This window comes from Quercus robur, chromosome 6 (assembly GCF_932294415.1).
Source record: "Quercus robur chromosome 6, dhQueRobu3.1, whole genome shotgun sequence".
Taxonomy (NCBI): domain Eukaryota; kingdom Viridiplantae; phylum Streptophyta; class Magnoliopsida; order Fagales; family Fagaceae; genus Quercus; species Quercus robur.
In genome coordinates this window covers 15,704,851-15,730,317 of record NC_065539.1, presented here as the reverse complement: position 1 = coordinate 15,730,317, position 25,467 = coordinate 15,704,851, and the positions used below count along the sequence as shown (strand labels likewise).

General features: G+C 33.8%; 1 protein-coding gene across 1 annotated transcript; it reads right to left on the bottom strand.

Moving 5' to 3' along the window:
• Positions 1–149: 149 nt before the first annotated feature.
• LOC126689655 (EPIDERMAL PATTERNING FACTOR-like protein 2) lies at positions 150–1,324 on the bottom strand. Its single transcript, XM_050384875.1, has 3 exons — positions 883–1,324; positions 769–797; positions 150–679 (listed from the first exon to the last, which is right to left on the bottom strand). Exons 1-3 carry the CDS (start codon positions 992–994, stop codon positions 434–436), a joined length of 387 nt encoding a protein of 128 aa, XP_050240832.1. The 5' UTR covers positions 995–1,324; the 3' UTR covers positions 150–433.
• Positions 1,325–25,467: the final 24,143 nt, after the last annotated feature.

Genomic DNA, 25,467 nt, shown 5'->3' with positions numbered 1-25,467 from the left:
TAATCTCTGGTTGGCATATTTATAACAAGAGTTCGGTAATTATCAATTGATTCTTCCAACATCACAAAAGTTCAGAAATGAAAGGACTGCAACGGCCAACGATTCATTTTAATGCATATGAAAGTGCATCATAATCGTGCAAGAGAACGTTTATGCAATTGCATTAATATTAACAATCGTAAAAAAGTTACATGATCTTAATTATAGAGAATATTACTCCTAAAAATGAGACCCAAAAAGAAGATATTAATAGACACAAAGAAATTTGTGAATTTTAACGCAACAATGCTCTTTCCCGAGGGTAGGAATTAAGTGGCAGTAAAAGGAATAAAGGATCCAAAAGACACACAGAAATATTACTTTGTGTATCATTCATATACAGAATTCAAAATCAGTAGATTCTTCTTCACCTAAAACCCCCAAATTCAATTGATTATGGGTTGAAGATGATTTTCCCACACTTGCATTTCCAACTCATGGGCTTGTAGTTGGAGTTGTCATCGCCTCTTGCATATGCAATATTTGAGGCCGTGGAAAAGTTTCTGTTCCGATTTTGTACTTGGGGATTCGAAGGGACCTGAATTGCCTCGCAGTGCCCACATGTGCTGCACCTTCTCTCACACCTTGGAGGCCTTGATCCTATCTGAGCACTCAAAATTGCCTTATCTTCTCTTACCGTCTAGTTAAAGAAGCAAACAATAATATTAGTCATTACTTTCACTTACCACAATCCTTTTTAAATTTTTTTTTTCATAGTCCAATTCTCACCTGGGAAAATGGTTCGGATAGTGATCTACCTGCATAACACAAAGAAGCAAATTACCTATCAAGTTGCAAACATGGTTTATCATTTTGAAACAGTGACATACTAGTATTTATTACCTTCAGCTGTGAGTCTCAGCTTATCGGAGTTCAAAATGAGAAAGAGAAGAGAAATGGCAACGTAGCAAAGTGTACCGCCGCAAATGAAATTGTGACTCCGTCTACACCCCATTTCAGAGAGAGAGAGAGAGAGAGAGTTTATAAAAAGAACGCAAAGTGGAGTAGGAGAAATGGAGAACAAGAAGACAGAAATAAAGAGTGTGAGAGAATGAGAGTAAATAGGCAAGTTTTGCGGAATTAAAGAGAAAAATGAATGTGTAAAGTATGGTGTAAGCAAGGTCAGTAACTGAACGATAATTCCCTACCCACCAATCTCTCTCAATGAGATTTTTGAGGTGATGGAACGCTGATAGACAAATAAGAAAATACAGAGAAAGCCGAAAGAAAAGAAAGCAAACAACTCATCCCGAAAAGGGAAAGCACCTTAACCTCGTTTTCTGAGCCTCTAACAAAACTAAACAACCAAGAAAAAAAATAAAATGATAAGAGGAAAGAGACCCAATAGACCCAGCACAGCAAGAAGCTGAGATTTAAGACAAGAAGCAAACCAAGACGGCAAAAAACCACAAACCCCATATATATACAAGGGACAAGTTCACACTAACAGAGATGCATATATACAGCTGTAGATTATGGGTTTTCGCTTTCTACTATTACTAATTTTTATTTATTTTCAACATCTTTTGGGATTTCTTGTAGTTTTTGGACTGAACAATCTAACCTAATCACGCCATACCTACCTATCTATGTGTAGTATATGTGTCGCTAGAAAAAGAATGAACAAATTATCTACGGTAGTCTACCATGGCATCTCTTCCCATCCTCATTACGTAATGACACATCACGTTTTGGATCGAATGCATCACTTTTCAGAGATCATTGGTGATTGAGTAATTGGAACTTGGTCGACAGGGTATGATTAGTTCCAATGTACACCTGATAGTCCCAAGGTTGGTCTGGGATTTTATATATATTCTGAGGTCAACATATTACGTGAAAATCAAAGGTATTAAAATCCTTAAATATATATATATATATATATATATTTTAAGTTAATGAAAATTCTAAGATTGAATTGAATTTACCAATTAACAAGTACTAATTGTCTAAACTCTTATAGCTCAACTGATATTTTTTTTAGTATTTCAAACAAAAACATCTAGGGTTTGAATTTCCCTACCTCCAATTATCAATATTTTAAAAACAACATACTCATTAATGTATGTCCAAAATTAACAGTTTGAGTTTCTACCAAAAAAAAAAAAAAAAAAAACAGTTTGAGTTTAATAGTTAACATAATTGTGGGGGTAAGTAATCCGAGTACATTTTAAGGCTATGGGCCTTGTCTCGAGAATGATCAAAGATCCACTCATATGTTAACCAAAGTTTGACATGTAGACCAAATCCGAGGAGAGAAGACATCAATGTCATTCAAAAACAGGCTAAAGTTGTAAATAAGAGATTCGAAGAGAAGAAAGCAAACTAATCCACTGACTGAGGATCCCGAGGAGCAAATGCACCTCGGGAGTATTTATATAATTCCCTACATCGAAAAGTAAAGCTCTGGGGAAGACAAAGAGTCGTGCAAGAAATGGAAAGAGGAAATATAGGGGAAAGTGACTACCACCTCCACATTTGATGCACTGCACCAACTGAACTGGCCACATTTATGAGGAAAAGACACCTGAACAGTGACTTCACAGCTCATAGCTCTCTCTACCACCTCCAAAAGGGTCCTGATGGGACAAACAACCAAATTGTTCCCCTGAGATGTACAGATGGAAGGCTGAGATGCAATGGAAGTGACTATATAAGGAAAGGAACCCCCCAAAAAGAAGGGATGAACATTCTCCAAGAAAAAAGACAGAAAGAGAGAGAACAAAGGATAATTCTGTAAAAATATCACCTTTACTTATTAATAAGAGATCTATCCTCGAACCCGCCAGAGGAAGAATTTATACTGAATTGTCATTCTTTTCATTCATATTAGCCGCTTTGGTTCTTTTGGTCCTAAGTTTGTAATTTTCTTAGCATTACAATTGACTTGGAAGCCCATTCTCTTAAAAATTCATTGTATTGGGCTTGGCTTAAAGGATTGGGAGCCATTATTCTAGGTGGACCCGGGCTTTTCTTTTTGAGTCCTTACAATAATCATGATAATAATCACCACAATCCAAATCAATAAAAGAAAAAAACAACAAAATAATTTTAGTAAAGAAGTGGAGAACTTAAAAATAAAAAATAAAAATAAAAACCACTCTAAAAATAATAATAATAATAATAATAGTAATAACTACTACTACAATCCAAATCAATAAAAGCAAAATAAACAATGTAGAGGGGTGTTCCCACCAAGTGAATCACGAGCCAAGGAAGACAATCAAAGCAATGATTTAAAGGCTCTTGGCCAAGCCCAAGTCTTGAGATCATAGGTTCGAGGACCAAGAAGGGCTACAAAGCAACTTCAGTTTACCTGTCGAGATAAACCGAGGGACCTTTTGCCAAGGGTGGTGGTGTCAATAGTAGAGCCGAGTATCGGGGCATTTCTTAGAATTATCACCGAGGATCTAGAATGAAGAGACAACACAAAGCTCAAAGTAAGGGTCACCTCTGCATTAATTAGGTGTTTCTACCTAATGTCTGCCACGTTAAATGGTGAATGATTGGTCTAAACAGTATGAACACTCCAAAAATCTCATTTCATGATCAAAAAGTGAGAGGAGAAAAGTCTGATGGGACAAGTATCCTCAAACATCTAGCAAGATAATCCATAGTTGGAAAGGGAGGAGTTGGGAGGATAAAAGGTGGACCTTCCCATGAGGGAAGGGGATCCTACTTTTTTGAGAGAGAGAGAGAGAGAGAGAGAGAGAGAGAGAGAGAGAGAGAGAGAGAGAGAGAGAGAGAGAGAGAGAGAGAGAGAGAGAGAGAGAGAGAGAGAGAGAGAGAGAGAGAGAGAGAGAGCTTTGTATTAGTCTAACAACTGTTGTATACCTTAACGAAAGCCATTTTTAGTGAAATATAGCCAATCAATCCATCTTGATCCTTAGTTTGTTTTTTCACTCTTTCTATTGTTTGTTACCTCCTTGTTTCTTACAATTTAGTTGTGTCGATCGAATTCATTGAGATTGTTCTTCATTCCTAGTGTTTTTTGATCCCCCAAACAATATAAGAATTTTTTTTGTAATGAAGTAGAGAACTAAAAAAAAAAAAAAAAAATATCTTCAAAATAAAAACCACTCCAAAAATAAGCAATTCATGAATACAAAATTTTATTATAGAAAAACCAATTATAATTAATTTATACTCATAAAACCTTTATATATTAAACTTGACTTTTAACTTTAGCAAGCGAATTGTTTGCCCACCATTGTAGTAGCCATAAAATTTTGGAATCCTTATACAGAATTTGACAAAATTGTAATTTTGACCCCTTAAAGTTTAGAATAATTTTCAATTTAGCTTTCATATTTGATGCTATTTTCATATTAGTCATGTTGTTAATTTCCATTAGTAATCTAATTAAGATTGCGATAGTTTAGTTGATTGGGATTGTTTGGCTTGTGGTAGATATTGGGATTGACACTTAATTCCTTTGTTGGTGTTAGCCCATTTTTCTTTTTGGTCCTGTCATTAAAAAGTATACCCATATCATCTTTTCGTTAGACTTGTAGGCAAAATTTTTTTTGTCTAATTAACAAGTGTTCTTAGGACATTTATTAATGAAAAATTTTAGAAAAAAAATTTAATACTGCTTTTATGAATACAAAAATCTATTTAAAAAATTAATTACTTTTTTCTTTTCGTATATAAAGTTTCTAAAAATATTTTCTATACCAATATCCCATTGATTAACTTTTCTCAAAATCTTAAGAAAAGTAGTGGAAGAGATCAATGCTCATTTTATTTATTTATTTTATTTTATTTTATACTTTTAGGGATTAAAAACACTCGTTTGAAATTTCAGGACCATACTTTAGGGCCAAAGTGTATATTTCACCCATGTGTGTTTTTTTTTTTTTTCTTTTTTTGATTGGTTTTTCACCCTTTTTTTTTTTTTTTTTTTTTTTTTTTAGAAACCATATCACCCATGTTTGATATTTTATATTTTGTGGAATCTAGCCGTTAGAGAATAAAATGCTTCTATATCTATAGACGAAAGCAGGGAGGGTCTTCCACTCTTCCCGACCCTTCATTGAAAATAATAATAATAATAATAAAGAATTAGAGAACAGAGAAAGATGGATATATAGAGAAGAGGAAGTTCTGAATCCCTCTTTGTCAGAAACGTGAAACCTCACAGATTCCAGCCAAAAACCTACCTCTATACATATTCATATTGTGATTAGCGTTGCAGCTCTGCTTAGACTTACATCCGATCTCCTAAACGAGCTCCCTTTAATTTATACATACTAATTCTAATTTGGTTTATTTGGATTCCTAGGGTTGTAGTGCGAGTCCGTTGTTCGTGTGGAGCGACACCGTATTCGGCCTCGACGAGACTCCTTGTCCTTGGGAAGCTATATAAGATCCAATTGAAATTTGTTGGGAAATTAAATTAAGTCATTTGGCTGAATTTTTTAGTTCGAAATTTATCAATACGAATTAAGATTGTGGGTGATTGCAATGTTTAATTTAATTTCGGTATTTGCCAATGAAATCTTAATTGCACTTTGGTATATGATAACAAATTAGAGAAATTTGTTGTCCATATATAAGGGGAAAAGAAAAAAAAAGGAAGAAAGAAAGAAAGAAAGCAGAAGCGAGGGCTTCATCACTATAATATCGAATCGGCTAGTAAAATGCTGACAGATTTAGGAAAAGACACTTTTGAGGTTGGATTTTATTGACGATTGTTAAAGCCCGAAATCATCATCTCTGCTAGCAATGCATTACAATTCTTATGACAACTGCAGAAGTACTAAACAGTTGAAAGATATATCTGCGCTGCACGCATTTCTGTTGTTGTGTTTTCTCATTTTGTTCCATCCTTTTGTTGTTTATATTTTACCATTCTTTGACTACATTTTACGTCTTAGCCTCTCTCTCTGGAATTTGTTTTCCTCCTCCTTTTGTTCTAGGTAAAGTTTTACACCAAGGGAAATTCAAGTAATCAGGAAGGATTCTTGTAGAGAATCACGATTCATGTTGAAAGGGAAATAGAAAAATAATAGGGAAGGGTACTTCTTTTTGGCATTTATAAAACAATTGTAGGTAGTGCCACAAGTAATAGAGTTGTGTATTATGTTTTTCTCTTTCACGGACAAATAGGAATGCTATTAGGATGAATAAAACTGCATTGGGACCTATCACAATAGTGCATTGAGGTTTAGAGCTAAAAGATCAGATTATTGCTGCAATGACATCATGGGAAGGAGAATTCAATGAGCTAGAAAGGGGGAACACGGTGAGTATGGATGAACAAAGTGGAAACACAACATAGTTTTGGTGATGTTTTCTTTGCTACTTTGACTGTTTCTCAAAGTTTCTGTACTTGCTATTTTTTTCTCTGGTTGTTGTATCTGGTGGTCGCTTATATTCCTTTCTGCTTGTAGTTTTTTCTCTGCGAGACAGAGTATGGTTGTGTTTTTCCCAATCAGATTCTACCCCAGGTTATATCCTTTGTATATATATATTTTTTTGATATGCAATAAAAATCTGCGGCTTTCATTTAAAAAAGGAAAATCGCCTTAATGTGTAATTGTACCAAATGCTTTGCTTAGTCCTGGTATTTTTTAACTTATGTTTGTATTCTCTACTTTCAAAAGTTTGTTGCATTGATAACATGATTTGACAATTGCACATCTATGATGGACTGAATTTCGTTGAGCATATCGTTGGATTGGTTTGTCTTTTCATATCTTAACTATGGACCCAGCAGGTATTTTTTGGAGAGAAAAGAAAAGCCAACATCAAATGGTTGATACAAGTCCACAACTCCATATAAATTTCTTTGAAGGAGTTAAAAATAATAGTTGGATCAATACTGAAGTACCAAAGAGGTGACTGTTGCAGGGAGATTGTGCAGGGTTGACCATACTTACATGAATTTGGTCTGCATATTTAGTGGGGTAGACTTCTAGTTGCCAAGTACTTTCAATCAAGATTCATGCTCGACCTCTCTCCTGCCACTAATTGGCCTTTGCAGAAACTTGGGATCAGCTTATTGAGGTTAATCTGTGGCAGACCATTACAGTTGTCCAGATGTTAAATGGAGTGCCTTCCGATTGTAATGTCATGATACCTTTCAATCTTAACTTTCTTTATCATGCTAAATCTACAATAGCTAAAAGGACGTGGCAGAAATTGGTGTACATATTCCTGTATTGAAATGACAATCTTTTCAGCTTTGCTTTCTGTTCTTCTATTATGGTGTTGTAGATGTTTTCTAACTTCCTAGATACATATTTTTTTCTTTTTGTTTTTATGGTTGTAGTTTATGCTGTTGAAACTTGGATACTTTTGAACTGTGTATGTGTGCGTTTCTCATGAAAATGGTTAATGTAATCTATCATGATGGCATGTTATGCATGGATATCATTTTATTCAGGATCTAAGGCCACCCTGCCACAATGCATCTACAATTTTGACATCCATTCAGGCCTTATTCCAATAACACAAATAAACATTTCTTTCTCTCCATCCATAATACACCCTTACTGATACACAAATTACTGTAGTAACTTCTCACTGCCCCAAAACCAGCTAGTTCTGCAAATCCGCAGGCAGCTCAGATGTATCAGCATGACATTCAAGCTTATTACAAGTTTGTAATTTATCATCATGATGTTTATTCAATTTATTTCAGGAGGGTGCACCGTTTGTGCTCCTTTTTCCATTGAATTATCATAGTATCTGTCTGGAACTTATCTCTTCTGTTGAATAACTTTCTGGAGAAAGTTTTGCTGCGACTTCATGCTCATTTTGGAGTGTCATTCCGATATCCGATTTTGTCTTTTAGTTTGTCATTCCAGGGTTCTTCGCTGACATTGTTCCACTTCCATATATCATGTGAATAATATATCAAAGCATAGTTCAATGCGATTCTGAGGATCTCAAAAGAGCTCCAATGTGACTAAAAATTATACTAACCTAAGCATATAGATTTGCAGTGTGGACTAAGTATTGTCATCACTATGTTAAAAGTTGCGCAAAGTTGATGAGTAGCCAAGTCATGAACTTCCAGTTTACATACCTGAGGTGCAGAGACACGAAAGTGATGTTGCTGTCCCTCCTATGTCAGGTGATAACCCGTCTCATTTTTTTTTTTAAGGAGCAGTTCAATGAATTATATGGTATGAGACAGCCATTTTTTCTGCTTGAGTCTCAGCCAAAAGTGAACAGTGAGAGAGAAGCCGAGAGTTAAAACAAAAATTAGGGATTTACTTGGAATTTTCCATAAGAGATTGAAGGGTGGGTGATATGTTGTCTGACTTTACTGAAATTTCAATACCCGGCCACGGGCCACGAGAGCTCTATATTTGTGTTATATTCTGGGTGATTAAAATTCTTTTACAAGTGAGATCATCCTTTTTATTGTTATTATTCAAAACCATAGGATGATGAATATTTATAAATAACCTGAGAATGGTGGGTTGTTTGATATTTTGATAATCTTTAGTATTTGTGTAAAAGAGAATTGTAATAAACCCGTTATTTAAATAGTGAAACCACGAAAGTTTTGACTAAATATTACTTACTAAATATGTTGCCCCAAATAGTAAAATACAATAGTACAGTCCAATAATCGTTAGTTCACAGCAGAGTTAGCATACATTTTCAATAAATATCTGGTGAATACATTTACATGTAAATGTACTACAAGTATAAGAGATATCCCTCTGCAGAATGAGAGTTAGTCAAGAAAGAACTCAGTCCCAACTCCCATAATCTTATTGCTTTGAGCTAGCACAAAATTATGAGGTTTGGAACTTGAGTCAATCTTAACCATATTGAATGCTAAGATATTCTGCCAAAGGGTTTTTCTTCTCTACTCTTTCAAACTACTCTACTATGATTTTTCTCTACTAATCTTGATGACTCTCACTATTGTTGTGTTGCTCTTGTTGTTGCATTGTTTTTTCTGAATGAGACCTACCCTTATTTATACACAAATTTGAGAACTTTCCAGCCTCTCTCTTCCTCTTACGGTACACTAATCCATGATTCTCCTTTTTTCCTGAGGACTCCATTTTCTCTGGGTCATGCAGCGGAGCAGGACCTACTCTTTTCTTTCGCCACTTGATAGTTGATGCCCATAACTGAATTTAATGCTCCTGTACCCTCTTCGTGTTTTGCGGCTTTTCCTTCCTTTTTTTCGAAGTGCTCAGAACCTCCGATCTTTTATATCATGAAAGTCTAGGACCTCCTGGGCTTGGTTCAATTCTTTGGGTCATTTAGTAGAAGCTCTTTTTTGTGGGCTTCCACTTTCTTCTACGTGTTTTGGGCCATTCTTGGGCCCGCTTTTGCTTTTCTCATGAGCTTCATGGTGAGGATTGTTTTCTACGCCTTTTCTCAACTGTAGGTGACCAAACATCTGTTTGCCTCATCCTAAGGTATTCTGTAGGGAGACCTCTTTTTCGGTCACTTTAGTCAAATTGGCCAAGATATGGGCCTAGTGGCCCCTTCAGTCCCTTTTTCTCTTGTCCTTCTTGGGCTTCCTCGGCTGGGCCTGGGGCTTCATTCGCTGGCCCAGTAGTGTTAAAAATGGCATCATCAGGAACTTTTGTATTTTGAGAAGAAGCGCCATTGGAACTTAGAATCATATCATTGTGTATTTAGTTTTGAGAAGGATTGAAGAATATTGTTGTGATACTAATTGGTGTTGACTCTTAACAAGTCAGTCATATGTCTCAATCCTTCTAAGAAGGATGAACTTGACATCTAGCGGGGCAAAACGTTGATGAGATTCTCATTCCTCTATCTCATTTCTGTCTTTATGGGTTATGAAATACATGATGCTCACAATATTATAAATGCTTCCCTTTCATAATAAATAAGGATCAGTGCTATCTTTATCCAATCAGAATAAAATTTTGTAAGGTTCTTGTTAGTCGATAAATCAACTAGGTTGTGAAATGGATTTGAATTGTGGGATTTTTTTTGTTTAAAACGTGATGCTAACAGCACAAGATTCCTTTGCGTCTCTGTTGGTTCATTACATCTTTCTCATTTTTAAATCGTGACAATAACATGCTGCAAAATATTTGTAGGGGCTTCATTCGCTGGCCCAGTAGTGTTAAAAATGGCATCATCAGGAACTTTGGTTTTTTGAGAAGAAGCGCCATTAGGAACTTAGAATCATATCATTGTGTATTTAGTTTTGAGAAGGATTGAAGAATATTGTTGTGATACTAATTGGTGTTGACTCTTAACAAGTTAGTCATATGTCTCAATCCTTCTAAGAAGGATGAACTTGACATCTAGCGGGGCAAAACGTTGATGAGATTCTCATTCCTCTATCTCATTTCTGTCTTTATGGGTTATGAAATACATGATGCTCACAATATTATAAATGCTTCCCTTTCATAATAAATAAGGATCAGTGCTATCTTTATCCAATCAGAATAAAATTTTGTAAGGTTCTTGTTAGTCGATAAATCAACTAGGTTGTGAAATGGATTTGAATTGAGGTGGGATTTTTTTGTTTAAAACGTGATGCTAACAGCACAAGATTCCTTTGCGTCTATGTTGGTTCATTACATCTTTCTCATTTTTAAATCATGACAATAACATGCTGCAAAATATTTGTATCTGGGTTCAAGTGCTCAATGATAATGGTATCTTATATGTACTCCGTATCTATGGTTTGAACACTACCTCCTCCCTCCCCCACTATTTATCTTAAAAATTAATAAATTTGTACCAGCCATCAAATAACTTGGTGTATATGCAAACAAAAAAAAAAAAAAAAAAAATAATTCCCTTTTGTTGTATTTTAGGCATGATTTAATCTTTCATATTGCCAATCTGTGTTAGAACTATTAAGATTCCATCAGAATCATAGGCTCAAGTCTGTTATATATCTAATATCTTATAAATCCTACATATTTCCAATCTCCAGCTTTCTCACTAGTAAGGTTCTTTAATTTCAACTTTTTAATTGACATTATCACAATACTATAAAATAACATTTGCCCTTGACTCAAGCTGGCCCCTCTTAGCCCCTAGTCCCTACTATCTACTCTACTGCCCTTACAATAGCTCGCATTAATTATAGAGTGATTAATCACCTTTATTCCGGAGTCAGTTTTACTATTATTTTTAGAGACTGACACAAATTATTTTATAATATTTTTATAAATTGTTAATGTGATTTTAGTAATTTTTAAATAATTATTGGTAAATATAAATATGATATTAGTAGTAGACTCATATTAAAATTAATAAAAATTTGTCACATTAATAACTTGTAAAAATATTATAAAATAATTTGTGCATATAACATTACTTTTATTTTTATAATAAAATTGATAACATCTTTAACATTTTTCTTAACGAAAAGTCTTTAAATAAGTTTCTCATTATTGCCTTCTTCGTCTTTTGATTTGCTTTGACGCGTGGCTGACAGAGTCAAGCAAAAACTTATGAGTAACAAATAATCAAATAGATTATGCAATTTTTCTTTTTATCGTTTGTTAAGAAAAATTTTGTAAAATTTTTTCAACATTTTAGCTGTCCATTGATCTTTGGAAAATTTGTGATAATATCTTATATGTATAATTGTTTAGCTATTATTATTAACAAATTAAGAATACTGAACAGACAAGCACATGCTTTTGTGATATTTAAAGCCTATTTTGTAAAAAGTGGTGTATTCACTTTTCATTTTCTTTTTTTCTGTATTTAAATCCTAGAATTGAATATATAAAAAATAATCTATTTTCACATTTGAGGGTGTTTGGTAAGTTATCTTGAATACACAATTTGGATTTAAAATACATTATACATGGCTTTGGTGCTGGTTTCTTCTTCTTTCTTTTTTTTTTTTTTTTTTTTTTTTTTTAAGTTGTTTTTTTCACTTACACACTATTTTCACTAATTCCAACAACTAGAGTCTGACTTGAGAGGACGTTACAAGAGGTGCAGCCCTTTGCATTTTCACAATATTTACGAAATCGTCATTGTATTCGGTTTTTATAAAATGAAAACGTTGAAAATGTGTTTTCATTTTTTGTATATTGAAAATAACAATTGAGTTCAAATTCTGAAACCGAACTTTTTTTTTCTTTCTTTTGGTGATGGGTCCTACTGAAAAAGAAAAAAAAAAAAAAAACACACACACACACACACACAAATTTTTCTAGCTAACTAAATAGCCTCTTACTTTTCTCTAATGTGCTTCACCTTAAGCACCTAACCTTAGGCGCAGCAAGAGAGCACGCTTTAGCTCATTGGAAACATTTTTGTTACTAAGTCTTGTAATTGAGCTGTCCAACCTTTAGGTAGGTTTGTAAAAGAGAATAAGGAAGACTTCTTTTGATTAGAGTGTGACTGTCCCTCTTTCTCTTTCTCTTTCCCTTTGTACAAAGTGTTGGATTTGTTATGAAATATAGATGCTGTCGTTTTCTACTGAAAAAAAAATAGTAAAAAGAAGAAGAAGAAGAATTTCTTGCCAAAATCAATGTTAATGCCTAGCCAAGAATATACCCTAATCATTGTAATTGTTTCTATAGCTTGGAGGGATCAGAATAGAACCAGCCATGGCTCGAGCCTAGTAGGTCTTATGCTGGGACTTGGCATCAGGAATTCCATAGACATCTAGTTGACTAGATGAAATCAACAAACGCTTGGTCCCGGGTGAGATGTCTCAGTCTTGTCCACCTTAATTGTTTCGATCTCCATCCAAACCTAACCGATTGGACTAGATTGATCGGAGCACCTCAAAAGATGTTAAAGGCAAAATAGTTCATAAATGACATGATGAACTAAACGGCAGTGGGAAGAATGAAGAAAAGAAGAAAACGACAGAAGGTAGCAAAGTTATAGCACATGCTAGAAAGAAGAAGTCAATAACAGTTGTCAAGCATTGATTGGAGAAAACAAGTGTCATGTCTTGATTGGTTGTATAGTTAGAAGTTTGTTAATTAGTTATTTTGGGCGGGAAATGTAGCCCCTGTTTTTCGATGTATATAAATAAGTAATTTGTTAATTATTTGTAACCAATTTTTCATTCTGTAAACATTGTATCAATAAGAAATTTCCAGTTTCTTCAAGAACCTTCTTTCTTTACATGGTACCAGAGCATTTTCCTTCTGTTTCAGCAAATTTTCCTTTTGTTTCTCAGTTCCCAAACAAAGTTGGTTGAGTTTTTTTGTTTCTTGATCATGGCTTCTGATTCCACAAACAACAACCAATCATAGATTGCAAATTCAATACCTTCTTCTAGTGTAGTAATGGTAGACGAATCTGTGAATCTTCCAGCGAATGAGAATCCTGGTCTTGTTCTTACTTCACGGCCTCTGATTGGTCCGAAAAACTATATGAGTTGGGCACGGTCTGTGTTCTTAGCCTTGAGTGCCAGAAAAAATTTTTGGCTTCGTGAATGGATCAATTCCTGAGCTAGATCCATCTTCTCCATTGTTCAATTCTTAGAGTAAATGCAACACCATAGTGCTTTCGTGGTTAACAAATTCACTTAGCATGGAGCTCAAAGCAAGTGTCATGTATATCAACACTACGAAGGATCTATGGATTGATCTTAAGGATAGGCTTTCTCAAGGAAATACTCCAAGGCTTTTTGAGCTTCAAAAGGAAATTTCTCACCTTTCACAGGGATCACTCTCAGTGAGTTCCTATTTCACAAAATTCAAGACCTTGTGGGATGAATTTGCCAATTATCAACCTTTCACAGTATGTACTTGTGCTTGTACTTGTGGTTCCAAGACTTCTCAATTGGAAGCACAGCACAAGGAGCATGCATTTCGTTTTTTGATGGGATTGAATGATAGCTATGGCAATGTCATTAGTTAGATTTTGCTCATTGGGCCTTTTCCCTCTCTTAGTAAGGTATGTTCTTTGATCTTACAAGAGGAAAAACGAAGGAGCATTGGTCATGGTTTCAACATGGTTCAGTCCTCAAATGTTGTTGCTATGTATGCTAATAACAACAGGGATTTTCATGGTAATCAAGGCATAATCATGGAGGAAAAGGAAGTAATTCCAAGAAAGACAGACCAGTATGCATTTACTGTGTCTCACTGGTCACATAGCAGATAAAAGCTATAAGCTTCGTGGATATCCTCCAGGTTATAAGCCAAAAGGAGGCAACAAAGTCATGGCAAATCAAGTTTTTGCGATTTTGCCCTCAAGAAATTATGGTTTAGATGGTTTTCCTTCAGCACTGAGTGCTGGTTTACCTATTGCTGGTGTTTTACCTAATGTCAATGCTCAATCTGACATGGTTCCTGCTTCACAAAATTTTCTTGGTCATTCTTTTGGGGGTTCTCATTCACAAGTTAGTCCACAAGCTTCCTTGTCTCAATGCCCTCTTTCTCAGGCCCAATGTGAGCAATTCCTCAACTTTCTGAAGAATTATATGGCTCTTGGATCAAGCAATAGTGCTCAGACTGGTCATCAAGTTACTTCTATCATGGCAACAAACTCTTCCATTCCACAAACATCACCTTCCACCTACACTGCACCTTCTTGTTCTTCAAAATTTTCAGGAAATTCTTATTGGATTCCACCCAATTTTTCTCACTCAATCTTTTCTGCTCAAGTTGTTGATAGGCATGCATATAAAACTGATACTTGGATTCTTGATACTGGTGCAACTAATCATATGGTGCATTCAGTTACTCAATTCACTGAAATTACTTCTATAATCCAAACTTGTGTCTTTTTGCCAAATGGGGAACAAGCTTTAGTTACACATGTAGACACACTGCAAGTTTCTTCTACACTCACTCTCACTGGTGTTTTATGTGTTCCTTCATTTTGTTTTAATCTGATTTCAGCTAGCAAACTCACCAAGAAAGAACCAAGAATCTTTCTTGTTGTCTTATCTTTCTTGGTGATTGTTGTTTTATTCAGGACCTTGCTCAATGGAGCATAATTGGCCTGGGTAAGGAACACAATGAATTGTATTTGCTGTAAGACTCATATTTTAGATCAACTACATCTGTTATTGCTGCTGCTGTTAGTCACATTTCTCCTTCAAATTTGTGGCAAATTAGACTAGGTCATCCATCTTATTCAAAACTTTATTTGTTGAAGCAAGTTGTACATACTGATGTTTCAAATAAAACTCCTTGCTGTGATATTTGTCATTTTTCAAAGCAAAAAAGACTTCCTTTTACTCTTAGTACTCATGTATCCCCTAAGCCTTTTGGATTGATTCATTGTGATCTCTGGGGTCCCTTTGCAATTAGTACTATTGATGGTTTTAAATACTTTTTGACTATTGTAGATGATTTCAGTAGATGCACGTGGGTTTATCTTCTTAAACATAAATCTAAAACCCAAGTGTTTCTACCTCAGTTTGCAACTATGGTGAATACCCAGTTTAATAGCAATATTCAAACTATTAGGAGTGATAATGGTACTGAATTTTTCTTAAAGGATTTCTTTCACTCCAATGGGATTTTGCATCAATTAGCATATGTTGATACTCCTCAATAGAATGCAATTGTTGAGAGGAAGCATCAACACATTCTTAATGTTGCAAGAGCTTTAAAATTTCAATCCAAAATTCCTTTGTGTTTTTGGGGAGATTGTATTTTAATAGCAGTTCATTTGGTTAATAGAATTCCCTCAAAATCTTTAAGAAATAAAAACCCTTATGAAATGCTTTTTCACTTTCCACCTTCCTACCATCATCTCAAATGTTTTGGCTGCTTGCACTTTGTTTCTACATTACCTCACAATAGAAATAAATTTGCACCTAGGGCCAGTAAGCGTGTTTTCTTAGGCTATTCCTACGGTATTAAAGGTTACAAGGTATTGGATCTTGAATCCAATTCAGTTTGCATCTCTAGAGATGTTATTTTTTATGAACATATCTTTCCATATGTCACTTCATCTCAGCCTTCAACTTCTTATTTAGATGATTTTGTATCTCTCCATTGTACTTTAGACACTATTATTCCTATTCCTGCCACAGACCCTTCCTCACCTTCTTTACACTCTTATTTCCCCAATATTCCTGTTAATATCAGTAATGAAGTACTAGATACTACACCTACAATTTCTGTAGACACTATTGCCTCTAGTGACACCACTTCCATATCTGAGCCTGTCAATCCTGATTCACCTAATTCATCTTCATCTAGTCCTTCCTTTCTTGTCTTAAGAAGATCTACTAGACCTCATAATCCTCCACCCTACCTTTCAGATTATTCATGCCAATCTGTCAACACTAAGCCTGGTTCTGGTTTGCCCTATGATGTTTCAGATTGTTTGGATTACTCTCATCTTGGTCTTGCCTTTCATTCTTTTGTTATGGCAGTCACCAAAACTCCTTCAGAACCTGTCTCTTTCCATCAGGCAGTTCAATTTCCTAAATGGAAGGCTACCATGGACAAAGAGATTGAGGCTTTGGAGATCAATGACACTTGGACTTTAACCCTTTTACCACCAGGTAAGACCCTAATTGGTTGTAAATGGGTCTATAGGATTAAATATCTTCCTAATGGTACTATTGAGAGGTATAAGGCACGTTTACTTGCTAAGGGGTTTACATAGAAACTTGGTTTAGACTATTTAGAAACCTTTTCCCCAGTAGCTAAATCAGTTCTATCAAGATTTTTCTTTCTTTGGCTGCTGTGAAAGGATGGTTCTTCCATCAAATGGATGTTAATAATGCATTCTTGCATGGCAACTTAGTTGAGGATGTTTACATGTGTCTACCACCAGGCTTGCATAGCAAGGGGGAGAAGAATTTAGTTTGTAAGTTGAACAAAAGTCTCTATGGCCTTAAGCAAGCTTCAAGGCAATGGTTTGAAAATTTTTCAAACACTATTCTGCAGATGGGGTTTGTTTAGTCTAAACCAGACTATTCTTTGTTCACTCATACTCAAGGATCTTCTTTTGCAATGTTATTGGTCTATGTGGATGACATACTACTCATTAGGAATAACCCTGCTTGTGTTGCTGGTTTAAAGAAGTTGCTTGATGACAGGTTTGGCTTGGAAGACCTTGGTCCACTAAGATATTTCTTAGGACTTGAGCTAGCAAGAACTGATGAAGGTATAAATTTGAACCAAAGAAAATATGCCCTAGAGATCTTGCAGGATACTGGTTTTATTGGTTCTAAGCCTGTAAAGTTTCCTATGGAGTAGAATTTGAGATTGTCTAAGTATGAAGGCAAGCCACTTGCAAACCCGGGTCAGTACAGGAGATTAATTGGAAGGCTATTGTATTTGACTCTAACAAGACCTAACATTACCTATGCTCTGCATAGGTTAAGCCAATTTGCCTCATAGCCAAGGGAACCTCACTTATTTATAGCCCATAGAGTACTTCAATACATAAAAGGGTCACTATGGAAAGGGATTTTCTTTCCTAGTAAGTCTTATTTGCATATTAAGTCTTTTTGTGATGCAGATTGGGCTAGATGCCCAGACACAAAAAGATCATTGATAGGCTATGCTATTTATCTAGGAGAATCATTGATATCATGGAGATCAAAGAAACAAGGAGTGGTCTCAAGGTCCTCAGTAGAAGCTGAGTATAGAGCAATGGCTAGTGTAGCATGTGAGATAACTTGGGTGTCGCAATTGCTCAAGGATTTGAAGGTTGAACACTCTAAACTAGCCATGTTGTTCAGTGACAATCAAGCAACATTGTATATAGTTGCTAACCCAATCTTCAATGAGAGGACCAAGCATATTGAAGTGGACTTCCATCTGGTTCGAGACAAGATTTTAGAGGGAATGATTAAAACCTTTCATGTAGCAACAAGTGCTCAAGTGGCTGACATCTTCACCAAAGCTTTAGGCTTTAGTTTCTTTGCAAGACTGTCTAAGAAGTTAGGATAAAAAGATATATATGTGCCAAAGCAAGTGAAGGAACCATCTTCAGTTCAAGTCATTGAGTTTACAACTCAGGACTTGAGGGGGAGTGTTAAAGGCAAAACAATTCATAAACGACATGATGAGCTAAACGGCAATGGGAAGAATGAAGAAAAGAAGAAAATGACAGAATGTAGCTAAGTTATAGCACGTGCCAGAAAGAAAAAGAAGTCAATAACAACTGTCAAGCATTGATTGGAGAAAACAAGTGTCGTGCCTTGATTGGTTGTATAGTTAGAAATTTGTTAATTAGTTATTTTGGGCGGGAAATGCAGCCTTTGTTTTTCGGTGTATATAAATAGGTAGTTTGTTAATTATTTGTAACCAATTTTTCATTCTGTAAACACTGTATTAATAAGAAATTTCCAGATTCTTCAAGAACCTTCTTTCTTTACAAAAGACGTGGTATTTTAGCCTCAGATTGACCAATCTCTAGATCTATGTAAGCACAAATCTTTAGTATTTAATAATAGGGTTTTACTAATATGTATTTTTAGGGTATACATTAGTAAATCATTTTAGGAACTTTTTTATTAAAAAGTGAAAAAAGGTTTAACTTTTTTTCATAACTTTTTCGATATCCCATAAAATATTTCCAAAAAATGGGATTAATATGTGCTCTAATTAAGGACATATATTAATCGGACCCTTAATTAATAAGAGTGATAGATAAAGACTCATCTTATTAAGAGTATATTTGTGAAGACGTGACTAAACCCTAATTGGTGAATAGTCACTAAAAAATATATCCGTCAATGAATAAAACTCTTAGATGGAAGGAGCTCGTAAAGGAAATAATGGTATATTAAGGGGGATTCCTAGTTAGTCCTGTCTTTGAAAAGTCTGTGTTTTTCACCAAATGGTTTTCTAAGGTGTAGGCTAGGTATAAATTAGAAGAATTTTTTCATAATTCATTATTTTGTTCATTAAGTTTTTCCATACAAATCACTTGAACATCAAATGATGGATTAATTTCTTCCCTGTTGTAGATTTTTTATGAGTGTCCTAAAAATCAGTTTAGTTCTTCAGGATTCAGGTATATTCCTTAGAACAAAGTGAAAATATAGATAGATAGCATGTGTTCTTAGCCTTCTGTCTTGATCTCACGCAAACCAGGGTCAACATTCCCACAAATCAACAAATTATAAATTAACAGTACTGCCAAATGCGAATATCGGTGGTTCATTGCCTAAACCAGACAAATATTTATGAGGTGGTTCTTACATGCACATCACAATAATGGTATACATCGATAGCTGCAGCTGTTCTATAAGTTAGGCGTTGATAAGCTTTCTCATCAATGCACATTATGACAATTGCAAATAATTAAAACACACTAAGCTGCAGCCTTTAAATAACAAATGGTTCATATCTTTCTTATCCATAAGCATGTGGGGTTCGTTTCCATGCTTACGCATGGCCATTGCATATAAATCGAAAATTGAAAGGGTCATTTGCTAGAAAGGCATACAGTTTAGACTTCACTTCAAACCAAATCTGGGTCCTTCGTGTTACATTTTTTTTCGTATGGTGTAACTTCTCTCTAAGCTCCCTAGAGACCCCACATGAATTGTCCTTATCTTTTCATTTGGGTCTTCTTGTTCTGGCTTGGTACATTGATAAGGAGAGAAGGGATCGAACCCAAGTTCAAATTCCCACATCCCACATGACCAACAGTATTCCTGTCCATCGAGGATTATAACATATGTCTAAATTTACATCAAAACCATGCAAGTACACAGTATATTTGGTGCATGCGTTTCAATCATGCAAGTGCTCAAATTTCAGGATTTGGCTCTTAGATAGATAGAACTGTATCTGAATAGAAATGTGGATTGGTTTTGGTTGTGGTATGGTCCAATTGGGTTCAAACGAGGGTCATATTTTTGTCCACGTAATTGCATTCTTTTGTATCATGTTATATATATATATATATATATATATATAGGGAAATTTTTAGAGCCTAATTAAGCTGTAAGAGGAGCTTATAGCTTACAGAATTTTATTATCTATCATTTACAACTAGACACCTTAAAAAGTGACACTACTAGAACTTATTGAAATGCTGTTTATTGGTATGAAGCCGAATTTGATTATGCTGTCAAGCATAAAAAAGATTTCGCTAACATTCATAAAAAGGAACGAGAAACAATGAATTTGAATTGTTATAATAATAGTTAAATGATTAAATTCACATTTTCTTAATAATTTCAAACAAGTGTTAGTTTATCATGGTATTAGAGTAAGTAGTCCTAATTTTGAACAATTTCTTCACTTTATCTCTAGCTTAAACTTTTGATATAAGTGGTACTTCATCGAGAATATTGTTTAAAGATTTTAGAATATGAAATGATCTAATTGATATTATCAACAATTGATGGGAGAAAGAATCCAAAAATGGTATAATCATATCAAAATTATCTCCATTAGGGACAAGAGAGCAACTAATTGTTTTTTATTCACATCTACGTCGTTTTTCTTTTTGGTTGAATATTCACATCTACGTCTAGTTTTGTACGTTTGCATGTGATCTTCTTTGTCACTACAGGTTTCGAAAAAGAACACGAAAAGGAAACCTGTGAACCATATTTGTCGTTAGAACTTAGAAGCCTGTTAGATAAGTTTTAATTCTGTTGCTTAGTCTAATCTAGCCACCTATACTTACCGGCAAAGAATGAAGTATTTGAAAGATCAGTCCCTTCGATAGTCATATTTCCATCTGTGCATTATTAATTAGTGGGTCAACTAAAGAAAACAAAAGAGGATTTAGAGTAATACTAGATAGATACACAATATTTTCTACAATTATTGAAATGGGCTATTAATATAATTAAAGCAACATCATTTTCGTTTATATCTAATATCACTTTTATTATATACAAATCATACTAAGTTATAAGTAATTGAGGGAAAAATTGTCAAAATTGTTGTTTACTTATTGGAGGCTTTATCTTGAAATCCACTTGACTGACCAACTTTGACACAGAAAATGTGTTGACTTTGGTAAGAAAATTTGAGCATATAATTGATAGATTTCAATTATTATTATTATTTTTTGAATCAGTGTTGTTATGTCTTTATCGATCTTTTTATTATTATTATTATTATTTTTCATTATGTATGTGGAGGATAAAATTGTGCATGCATGTCATCTTCAAATATGTGTGGTGCAATTAAAGATCTTTTCCTTTGGGGGGCCGGGGTTTTTCACAGGTTGAATTGATTACTGCTATAATGTTCTCAACTTTTGTTTATAAATCTCCTAATTGAATCATATGAAATATTTTATATATTAACAGGTAAAATCTTTTATTGTTGAATAAAATTAGGGTTTGAATCATATTCATATAAAAAATTGAATGGCGTATTAGTTTGATGATAAAGCACAATAATTATGGAGTGGATGCTATATTCAAATCTGATCACATCTAAAATAAAATTAAATAAATTTTAAAAAATTAAATATTTAAATTCAATGTTACATATTATTGTTAGGCCAAAATACTAATTGTTTTTTTGTATAGGTGAAATTTAATTCTTACATCTCTTTATTGACAATATAAAACTTTATCAATTGAACTAACTGTAATTCACAATGTTATATATTATCTAAGTTACTTATACAGTACATTAGGTTTCATAATTAAATTCAAACACATAGATGCAGTTAAATTCAAACAAATAACTAAATTTAATTTAATTGATTTTGAGAGAGAAAGTGACCCGACCTGACCCGTGCTGGTGCAAGTGAGCAAGATTTCGGGTCTTGATATGGGGTCGAGTTGCAAGTCAGGCCTAAACCCGACCCAGCTTCATATGTGTGCTAGGAAGACTAATGCCTAGGAATTTAAAAATGTAAGTTCTACCATTAATGCATTCCTTCGCAATCTTGATTTTTCTGTTTTTCCCTCTTATCCTGGCGAAGTGATAAAAGAAATTAATGCACCCCTTGTACATTATACCAATTATTATTCTTTCAAGAGCACGGGTGAAGTGTCAACAGTTTGAAAGCCCAAAATTATTGATAGTTGATTTTGATGGTGTACAGTCTAGGCAGGTGTGGCCCATCAATGCGTATTCATTGATCGATTTGAAAGCACCAATGGCTTGGCTCCTTATCAATGTTGGCTCAATGGCTTTCCCTTTCTTTTGTTGTTAATTGTTATTGTTGTTTTTCCTTTTTCTTTTTCTTTTTTAATAAATTTCTGATTCCCATAAAACATCAGCATCAGCTTGAATGGATGAAAGCTAAATAACAGATTAGTTTTTTTTTTTTTTTTTTTTTTTTTTTAAAAATTCAAAACTAACCCTCTAACTTTCAACTTTTATCATTTCAGTCCTCTAACTTTCAGTTTTGTCATTTTAATCCTCTAATTTTCAATTTTTTTCAATGTAGTCTTCTATTAGAGCTTCATTAGTATTTTCCATTAAGGACTCAAAATGACGCCATTTTGGTTTTTTTTTTTTTTTTTAAATAATTTTCAAAATTAAAGGAGTTCTAAAAAAAGCTGTTAAAAAAACAAAATAACAAATAACAAAAAAAAAAAAAAAATGTGCCTCTCGTACTGACTCTACTAAGTGGGGTTCCACCAAATACTTCCTAAGCCAACTTTAGATTCCCCGCAGTAGAGAGCAATCAACGTCGTTCTTGCCCCTATATCTGGTTTGGGAATTTTGTTGAATAGGTGGAGAGCATAAGCAATATTTGATGATTTGCAATAGATATCCATCAGACGGTTGAGGATGTGGCCACATGGCTTGAACCCAGAAGCTATCATATGGGCATGGGTGGTTCGATCTATGAAGAGGTTGATCTTTGGGAGCAACATAGTTGCAGTTGTGTGGCGTAACGATTGGCCACCGTTCGAATGTCCAATGTGTTTCTCACGTTTAGAAAGCTTGCAAGTCATGGTTCGTCCCGGTCCCAACATGGTTTTTTTTTTTTTTTTTTTTTTAATTCCTTCGATTATGAAATTATTTATATAAAAAAAAAAAAAAAAAAAAAACCAAAACGGGGTCATTTTGAGCCTTTAACGAAAAACGCTAACAGAAGGCTACATTGAAAAAAAATTAAAAGTTAGAATACTGAAATGACAAAACTGAAAGTTAGAGGGTTAGTTTTGGATTTTTTTTTTTTTTTTTTTTTTTTTTTTTTTTTTTTTAAGAATGTTTACACATACAACTTTTGCAATACAATTTTTATCATAATTCTGATATAATTGACTATGAATATGAGTGGTAGAAAATTTTTTTTTGATATATAAGTAATTATCATTAATCACGTTACTTTAGTAAGTAATAGAAAACGTTATAATAAATGGTGGTTCTAAAAGAATTTCTCTTTGCTTTCGTTACAAAGTCATAATCATTTGTATGTTGTAGATATAGAGGGCACAATAAATTTTGATTTTTCATCTTCTCTTCCAAATGCATGAATGTACAATGTGTTAGGCAACTTATTTATTTATAGTTATTAAGCAAAAAAAAACTTATTTATTTATAGTTTGTAATTATGACAATCACAAACATTTTCCCAAACATTATATACTCAACATACCACTACAAATAAAATTGTAAACCATAACTTTTTTTTTTTTTAAACCTTCAAATGGTAACATCTCTCTCTCCACAAACTAACCATTGATTGTTGTTGAATGAATGTTGACTTTTCATTTTCCTAAATAACATTTTATTTTTTTCTCAAAGTAGTTGCTTTCCCATGTAATTTTCGTGTAGATTCCAAATTAGGAGTTTATTTTCCCATTTAAGGCTCCCGAATTGTCCAAAAAAATAATTTTTTTTTTCTCATTTAGGGTCTGTCCCTATAGAAAATGTGTTAGTGTTGCAATTAAATACAAGAAAATTAAAAAGTTTTCCAAAAATCAAGTTTTTTTTTTTCCCAGAAAAGGGTAAAATTTAGGTGTAATATTTTAAATTTTCCAATTAAATTCAAACAAATAGTTGCATTAAATTTAATTGTAGATAGAAAAAAATAACACTATTTGTATTTTATTGATTAATATAACCAATTATGAAAATACGGCATCGGCTTCCATTTACTCAGTAACACTGCCAATATATATATATATATATATATATATTTATATCAGCGACAGCAAAGCCATCACCAGCATTGAAACAATCTCTAACCAAAAAGAAAATATCTAATGTCATATATAGATTTAAACAGTTTATAGAAAATAATATTAATATATAAATAAATAAATAAATAAAAATCCTTAACTTGACCACAATTAAGCACAAGAATGGGACGTGAGTTGAAATCGATTGGGCTTGACTACGTCTAATTAATCAGTACGGTCGTCATTCCTACCATATACGTAACGTCCGATAAGGCCCAGAAAATTACTATCACTCTTGTGCACACAGCCCATTTATACCTTCCCTATCCAATGCCATTTCTTCATTTTCAATTACGCCAGAGAAAAGTGGTCTGTTTGTCTTTTAGCTTCAAAAACTCTTTTAAGTCTTTACCTGTCAGTTATAAGGACTCGTTTGGACGGCCCCATCTTCCAAATTCTCTTTATATATATACAGTACTGCTGGACCGACCAAAATATGAGGATCCTCCTAAACCTGCTATCCCAATTCCCAAAGAAATTTATGAAGGAAAAAGAATCGCAACCAAATAATCTTGAGTGCAAATTTTTTTTTTTTTTTTGAAAGCAATCTTGAGTGCAATTATACCTTTGATTGGTATTGAATTTGCCACGTATTTACTCTTTATTCTTTAAGTCTAGTGACCCCTTAATAATACTACAAATTTATTACACAAATTTTATATACTGATATGCCCCTCGTTACAAAAAAAAAATTAATTCAAATATTTTTTATTATTATATTGTTGAAATAATATCATTTGCATTCCTTATTATATCAATTTGTAAGCATTTTTATAATAAAAAAGAAGTAGTAGCATAGCAGCAGTAACATTTCCAGAAAGAAAAAGAAAAAACAGTAGTAATATTAATAAATAAGGAGAGGGTAGATGAATAATTTCACATCAAATCCATTCCCTTTCCACTTTTTCTCTTTAGATTTCAAATTTGGGAGAAAACTTTTTCCTCTTAAATGATGGTCCTGGGGACTCCTCCACCCCCTTTTTCTTCCCCCCCCCCCCCCCCTTCCCACCGAAACACTCTCCTCTTCCATTTTCTCTCATATTTTCTCTTTCCTTCTATCATTTCACCCTAACCAAACGGGGCCTAAATCCTTGTATCCCATTAACCAATTTTTGTTAACTATGAAACCATAGCATGTGGTTATTAATTTTTACACAGAAAATATTTTCTCAAATCTCACTAAAAGTTGATATCATCATATTCATATTTTATCTTAAAATATTTTTTATCAACTTTTTTTTTATATAAATAAAAAATAATAATAATAGAAGGGGTGACGAGAGTAGCTCTCCTATCTTAACATTACCATAGTAACATTCTATTCACTAGATTTTTGTATTGAAAGTTGAAATGATGACTCCCCCATATGTTATTTGTACAACATTTATAATGCTACCAAAGGATCTTAATTCACGACTCTCACATTTGACATC